Raw genomic sequence first — 8,187 nt, 5'->3', positions numbered from 1 at the left:
TAATTTGGAGACCTACTTGCCTTTATGTAGGCTAAGTGTGAGCAAGCTCGGACCACTGTAAGGCGAGATTACGGAGAACACTATTTGTTTTTGTAAGCTTTATACATATATTAATCTATTTAGGGGTCTTCATATAGTGATATCATATATCTTAGATGTTAGGAATTGGACACGTTACAATGCTATATCTATATCCTTTTGGCCTTAATTTGTTTTTTGATACTAAACATGGCGTATTTCGGATGATTACTTGTTGAGCGTTAAAAAAAATGACAAGTTTGCATGCTTTCCAATAAATTATTTTTGCCGACTGAATGAATGATGCATGAGTTTAGATGATTAATGATGCAAGAGATAGCTTAATAAACCCCACTGCGGTCTGTGGTCCCTCCTATTTCTTATTGTTGTTTATCTGTTCACCTTTATTTCCTGGAATTTTCCACGAAGCGATGCATGCATTTGAGAGTAATTAAGCTTATTGTGTATTTTGAGGTCACGAGTGGTTGATCGATGTCTCTGTCGTCGTAATTAATTTGTGACAACAAATTAAGCATTCCCCACCTTCCAATAAGCTATTTGGTAAGACTAATCCCAACTTCCGTTGCTCTTGCCCTTCCGAAATTGCGTACGTATATTAATGCCAATTAATCAAACTGTATTAGTCTACATTAGTATTATCCATTTTTTGTTTTAGATTTCGTTCAGGAATCAGTCGAGATGATACCTTATGGTGGTAGAAAAGAAAAGAATTCGAGTCACACAAATAGCATCTGTCACATTCTAAAGAATCTACAGTGCATCTTATCCCGATGAGCTTATCCGGCGCCGTCCAACATTTGGACGGCCCTGATCGACGGTGGCCCCAAACCGTTCGTAGCCGCAATTAAAAAAAAAACCCCTTCCCCCGCGATGGCGTCACTCGCTTTGGCCTAAACTGTCCGGTCCGCTGCGCCACGGATTAGCGTGCGGCTTATCCTACGCCGCCACGATCCTATCCGAAATCCCTAAGCCGGAGGAGGTGGTATTTTGGGCCGAAACCGCTCGGCAATGATGCCAGCGCAGGCGACCGCCGCCTCAGGCTCCACGTGACGCGCAACGGATGGCACGCAGACGGCGCTTCGTGCAGCTACGCCCCCCCTCGAGCCGGTGCCGGCCGTTCTGCCACGTGGCACCCGAGAAGGCGGCGCGTCGTTTGCTCGTCTCTTTTGGGAGAGGGGGGGACTTGGGTATTATTTTTTCAGATAGGCCCAGAAAGAATGTGTACTATTTTACATTCTTATCGTGTTCTACTATTCATGTAGGGTTACGTCGTAGTGGTATGAGTAGAAAACAAAAGATAATAATAATAAGAGCAGTCCATATACATCATCACATACATCCAAATCAAGCGGCTGCAATGAGTAGTAGCTTAATGTGATGTGATGTGATGTGTGTGTGTGTGTATGTATAGTATTATGGCATGTATCAAAACTGATCATGGAACAAAGAGGGACATACATAGTAAAAGCGTCACATGCATGCCGGGTCAACATGCATGTATTCATATCATATAGTAGGTGGTGTGGGCACGCGCCAAACGGGTTACCCAATAAATAAAAATTACGGGGGTTGTTATTTGTAATTTTCACGGAGGTATAGTGGCATAATACCCTTTCCCATCCGTATAAAAGAAATATAACAAAAATGATTAAGAAATCCCTAAACTCCGGGCAGTCACAGCCGCCAATTTCCTCTCCCTATCTTTTACCCTCCTCTCCTCTCTCTACGTCGTCTACGTTCTAAATCTGTCTATGTGCTTCATTGCCCACCAAACTATTACTCTAAAATTTAAAAAAAAAATGACGAAAATAATTTAATAAATGGGAAGTGGGGCCCACCAGGGGGCACGGGAAAATGGGTATTTATACTCCCCCTCCCCCCACCCCCCCTCCTCTCACACTAAAGACCCAATCATCAACTACTCACTAGCCCAAAGAGAGCCCCAACCAAAACTTCCATACAAGGATCAAGAATAGGAGGGAAGCCAAAAAAAGGAAGAGCACTAGTATCTGGATGATCATACTTATCTATCAATCTATCTATCCATGATGAGCACTTGTTATTCCTCACTCCCTTCCCTTGTCTATTCTACCTTCATGCTTTCCTGCCTGCCCAAGATTGCCTCCTCCTTGCTCCACACGTGATTCAGGAGGTGGGAGATAAACAAATATAGCTCCTAACGAAAAAGCTGTGAACCCTCTCCCTCCTCCTCCTCCCCCCGCCCCTCTCTCTTACCCTTCTAAATATCACTCTTTATCCATGATTGTTTTTGCCTTTGCTTTTATCCCGCTTATCTATCTGCTATCCCTCTAATTATCCTAACAAATTACGTTAGAAGGTTAAGAAGAGAAGAGATATATACAAGGAAGAGATGGAGGAGGAGGAGGAGGAGGGGATAGTGGTGAGGGAGTACCACCCGGAGAAGGACCGGGCCGGGGCCGACTCAGTGGACCGGGTCTGCGAAGTGGGCACCAGCGGTAAGATTACTCTCTACACTGACCTCCTCGGTGACCCCATCGCGCGAATACGCCATTCTCCGGCCTATCTCATGCTGGTATTTTTAACTTCCTAACCCTCAATTTTGTTCTTAATATAATTTCTCTCCTCTTTTTGTTCTTTTCTTTTTGGTCCATTACTTAAATATATATATTTGCGTGGTTATTAAAATATTGAAGGTTGCTGAAACGAGTGGGCCGGCGAGAGAGATCGTGGGCCTCATCCGGGGCTGTGTGAAGACGGTCACCTGCGGTAAGAAGACCCACCGCAGTACCAATACCATCTCTCCTGTCTACACCAAGGTCGGATACATCCTCGGCCTCCGGGTTTCTCCTTCCCACCGGTAATTTCACCTCACTCATTTTCGTTTATCCTCCATTCGCTTACAATTCGTATTTTTTTTTAAATAAATAAATAAATGGGTGAAATAGTTTTGATTTTGCAAAATACAAGCGAAAGGTCGAGGGTCCCAATTTTTATTTTTTTAATTTTTTAAAGAAGGTTATAATTATTGGTTTTTATAATTACGTATGAATAGGAGGAAAGGTATCGGGCTACGGCTGGTGAGGAAAATGGAGGAGTGGTTCCGAGACAAAGGGGCGGAGTACGCCTACATGGCGACGGAGAAGGACAACGAAGCATCGCTCCGCCTCTTCACCGGCCGGTGCGGGTACTCCAAATTCCGATCACCCTCTATCCTTGTCCACCCCGTGTTCGCTCACCGCCTCCGGATCTCTCGCCACGTCTCCATCGTCCTCCTCCCCACCTCCGACGCCGAGCTCCTCTATCGGCGCCGCTTCTCCACCGTCGAGTTCTTCCCCCGCGACATCGACGCCGTGCTCTCCAACCCCTTCTCCCTCTTCACCATCCTCGCGGTGACCGGGACCGACGGTGAGCCCTACCGGTGGCCGGGCGTCGACGCCTTCCTGGCGTCGCCGCCGGAGTCGTGGGCGGTGGCGAGCGTGTGGGACACCGGGGCCGTGTTCCAGCTTGAGTTGCGAGGGGTGAGCCGGATCCGGCGCGGCATAGCGGCGGCGAGCCGCGCCGTCGATCGATCGGCCCCCTGGCTTCGGATCCCGGCGTTTCCGGATCTGTTCCGGCCGTTCTCGGCGTGGTTCCTGTACGGGGTCGGCGGCGAGGGGCCCGATGCTGCGGAGGCAGCGTCGGCTATCTGCCGGCACGTGCACAATCTGGCGCGAGGGAGGGCGGCCGCGGTGGCGACGGAGGTGGCGGAGTACGAGCCACTGAGGAAGGGGATACCACACTGGAGGAAGCTATCGTGCGACGACGACCTATGGTGCGCGAAACGGCTCGCGGAGGAGTACAGCGACGGGGAGGTCGGTGATTGGACCAAGTCGGTGCCGGGGAAGTCGATTTTTGTGGACCCCAGGGAGGTGTGAGTTCTAAAAAGGTGGGGTCAGTTTCTTTTTGGGGTTTAGTTAGGAGGTGGGGATTGTTCAGGTGATCGTCCCTCCTCTTCTTTAATTTTTTTTTGCTCCTTTTTGAATTTAAAAATTTTATTTTATTTATTTTCCTTTCCTGTTTTTGTTGTTTAGTGGATAAGGGAGATAGATACCTATCACCAAGGTTGTTATTTTTGGAACTACTTCATAGTTATAAATAGACATTACTCCTCCATCCCCCACCCCCCCCCCCCCCAAATAAAAACTTTGTGCATCCTCTCCTCATCACTGGAGACTGGAGACTGGAGAGTGGAGAGGTGCGATGTCTCATCCATGTTTGAATGAGACTGGACCTCTCCGTGTCTTATTATAATATCATCCATGTATTTCATTTGTAGGGTCGAAGAAGGACAGGAGATGTCATTTACGTGAAAAGTCATACCAACAATTGCGGTACTGATGCATCAACTAATGTCAATCTGACGTTAATTTGTATAAGATATATAGTTTGATCCCAAACAGTCGGGCGTTACGATTTAAGCTCAATGGTGGCCTTTTTTCCTTATTAAGCTCTTGTGCATCTACCTAATACATACTGTACAAAGATCTCAATATTTTCTGCTAGATATTTCTCCTTAGACACTTTTAATGACACTGGCCATATATTGTCCCTCTATCATATCTTTCAGCAAATTAATGCTTTCATACATATCACATCCTAGTTATAGAAACTTGCTTGGGACTATTATATATATATATATATATATATTTTTTTTTTTCACAAATTAATAGTTGTCCTACCGATACAACAACTTGTAATTAGCCACATGCACCCTTTTTAAAAAAAAATTTTAAAAAGAAGAATAATTTTCTCATCTCATGCTTCTAGTTGCACTTCTCACATATATAATACAACAAGTAATAATATGAGTAGCAACTTCCCTAACTCATTAATCACTAGTGCAAACTATTTAACCCTACCGTTCACCTTACATTCAATGTAGCTACCTCACACTAAATACCATATCTACTGGAGTTATATATACAACCTTCTTAATCTATTACCATGGTCAGAGTCAAAAAAAAAAAAAAAGTTTTCTTTAGCTTTAGCTTATAATATCGGAAGACTTTTGTGTGAAGCACCTAAGACTCAGAAGTCTATGATCATACCGCGTAACCAAACATAATCATTCATCTTTTTGACTGTTTTATTAAACAAAGTAGTCGAAGAAAGTACTAGTACTTGTTAATGTGATTCATGTGGACTCATTAAAATAAACTGATTAGAGTCAATAAAGGTAAACAAGAAGAACATCGAGTAAAAATTTTACGACTCTGGGCTGGTCAAAACTGCCTTCCTTTGACTTGACTCTAAGCTCCAATATGCAGTAATATGATCTTTAACTTAAATATAATGAACCGCGTATGCCTAATTCTGCCAAACCGACAAGTTTGTTATACCTAAACTTTGTTTATTCTTTATTCCTCTCTTTCAAGTATCTAGTAAAGCTCTCTCTCTCTCTCTCTCTCTCTCTCTCTCTCTCTCTCTCTCTGTGTGTGTGTGTGTGTGTGTGTGTGTGAGGGAAAAAGGAAAGAATTTTAAGCAATAATTGTTTGACCCAAGTCTTGGTCGTAGTAAGAAAGAGTGAGAAATGGGTAGGTTGGAAGCCATGAAATGGATTCGAAAACCAATCGCCGTAGGCCACATAGGAAGGATGCTTTGCCTCAAAGCAAGCATCATCTAACTCATTCTCTTATTAAAATCATATTGGATACTATTTAAACAACCAAGTTCATTCCTAATTCCTAAAGCAAACTACACTCGTTTCATGATACATGCATTAGAGATCATGATCTGCTTTTATTTTTTTTTCATATCACCATCTACATTGTTGTCTAATTTACAATATAATAAGAATCTCCTGTAATTCTTCCTTTCTTAGGTATGTCTGCAGAAATTAATATATATGTTAGATATTTCTTCATAGAGAATATTCTTATCGGATATTTTATTTTCTTTTATTCATATTTTTGCTCTTCAGATAAAAAGGAAGATACTTAGAATATCTTTTAACAAACAGATTACATCCACCATCCAGCATCCACTAGTATAGTTTTTTGTTTCCTTCCAATATAATTGTTCACTCCACATTCCCACGTAGTAGCCTAAGTGTTTTTTTTTTTTTTTGGACTTATGTGGCATGATATTATCCTCTTCAAACCAACTTTAATTGTATCCACTTCTCTCTCCCTCTCTCTTCTCTTATTCACACAAAAAAGAAGAAGAAAAAAATAGAAAAAAAGAGAAAGAGAGAGAGACCCCACAACCTCCCAAACTCCCATTATCTATCTCATCATGTATGCAGGAGTCCGGAAGCCAGACTCCACCTCCCTCTACCACTCACTCGCATGTTAAAACTTTTATAAGTAGTAGCTTTCTAGTACTTAGCCGCAGGGCCCCATCGAACAAACAAAGATAGCCAAGTTTGTGACTGTGAGCCAAACCCTACTCTAAAAATCTTTCCAAGAAGACAGACAGACAGACCCATGTCAGATCACTGATGGTCAAAGCCTTTCTTAGTTTGAGGGAAGAAAAATAAGAGGAAAAATATAACAATAATCCCATGATGGGTCTAATCGTCCTATAATTTTTTTGCAGAATTGTACGGTGTGATACTGCCTTTGTCCATTTCATCAAATATAGTTTAATAGTGATTTGTATAGTACCATACCTTCATGCTTAGTATGGTATGCTAAATTAGGCCCTACATGCAGAATTATCTTTTTTTTTTAAATAATAATAATAATAATAATTTATAAGCTTTTACACTAACTAACCTATTATAATTATTTTTATAGGTTAGACAACCGAGCTAATTCTTTAAAGAAAATAAATTATAAATTTAAATCATTCTCATATAACATTCCGTCGTGTATTAAAAGAATCATTCTATATAACTAGTGAAACTAGTGAGCTCAGTGCGCATAGACATCAGAGCTATTTCTTTTTCCTGCTAAATTCCTTAAACTTTGAATGGAAAAAAATCTCACCTAATGGAACTTCTCCACCACCTGAATAGTGTTCCTACAGTTCTGCCTTTCTGGAAAGTTAGTATCTATTGCATAGCATCATAAAATATTGAAACCGAGCAGTCATTAATATTAATTACATAAATGATACATCAAGGTTTTACACTTTCCAGTTCAGTGCCCCCATCCTTCTAGTTCCATTAGCCCCAGTTAACTTGTAATATATGTATTATATTTTTTAGAATAAGTATTCTTATTCTCGTATAATAACTAAATAAGAACTTAGCTTATTCTGATAAACTAATTTATTATTCTCTCTTATCTTATTCAATATAAAATTTAAAAAATAATTAAAAAATAATGTATACTTATTTTTGTCTTAAAATAAATATTACTTAATTACGTATTACCTAAGATACAATTAAAATTTATTCTCTCTCTCTCTTTTTTTAATTTTAAAGATAGTTATATTATAGAATAAAATATATATCCGTACTTTTAAATCAAAGACATAAGTTTGCACGTTCAAATTGTCACACATTACAATACATTGCCGTATATCCGTACTAGAAGGACATAAGTTGATACATGCTTGTAAATTTTTATTTTTATGGTGTAAAAAGTAATTTTATTGTAAGTACTAAGAAATGTAAGAAAGTGATCATATTGTGGAGATGTATGTTTTTGATAGTAATTATGAACTCAGTGCACTAGTGCAAATATATATATATATATATATATATATATATATATATATATATATATATATATATTTTTATTTATTTATTTATGTCCACAATGCAAAAAAATTCTGATTATATACAATATAATTTTTAATTTACAATTATAAAAAATATATAATATTTTTTTAATAAATAAATATATTATTATTTTTTTAATAAATAAATATATTATAAATATATTATTTTTTTAATCTAAAGTATTTTCACTATTTTGACATAGAACGTCACCCATTTTTCATACAAATTCACAATTCTTCAATATTATAATATCAACTTTATATTAAATTTAATAAAATTATTATTTTTTATATTAATATTAAACTAAATATTAGAATAACTTAGCTCTCTTCCTAGTATAAAGTAAGCCTCTTATTGATCGGACCCTTAGTTAACAAACCAAGTTGGCATGATCCCCCCACCTACATTGGTCCTGTAGCTGTGGTTAAACATTCCTAATAAAAAAAGATTCAAGGAAG

The 8,187-nt window shown here is 39.3% G+C and overlaps 1 protein-coding gene across 1 annotated transcript; it reads left to right on the top strand.

The window, feature by feature from the left end:
• The first annotated feature begins 1,932 nt into the window (after positions 1 to 1,932).
• LOC140795090 (probable N-acetyltransferase HLS1) lies at positions 1,933 to 4,173 on the top strand. Its single transcript, XM_073147471.1, has 3 exons — positions 1,933 to 2,593; positions 2,715 to 2,878; positions 3,074 to 4,173. Exons 1-3 carry the CDS (start codon positions 2,411 to 2,413, stop codon positions 3,933 to 3,935), a joined length of 1,209 nt encoding a protein of 402 aa, XP_073003572.1. The 5' UTR covers positions 1,933 to 2,410; the 3' UTR covers positions 3,936 to 4,173.
• Positions 4,174 to 8,187: the final 4,014 nt, after the last annotated feature.

Source organism: Typha latifolia, chromosome 1 (assembly GCF_019914945.1).
Source record: "Typha latifolia isolate L0001 chromosome 1, TyphaL0001v2, whole genome shotgun sequence".
Lineage (NCBI taxonomy): Eukaryota > Viridiplantae > Streptophyta > Magnoliopsida > Poales > Typhaceae > Typha > Typha latifolia.
This window is presented reverse-complemented; position numbering and strand designations above follow the sequence as displayed.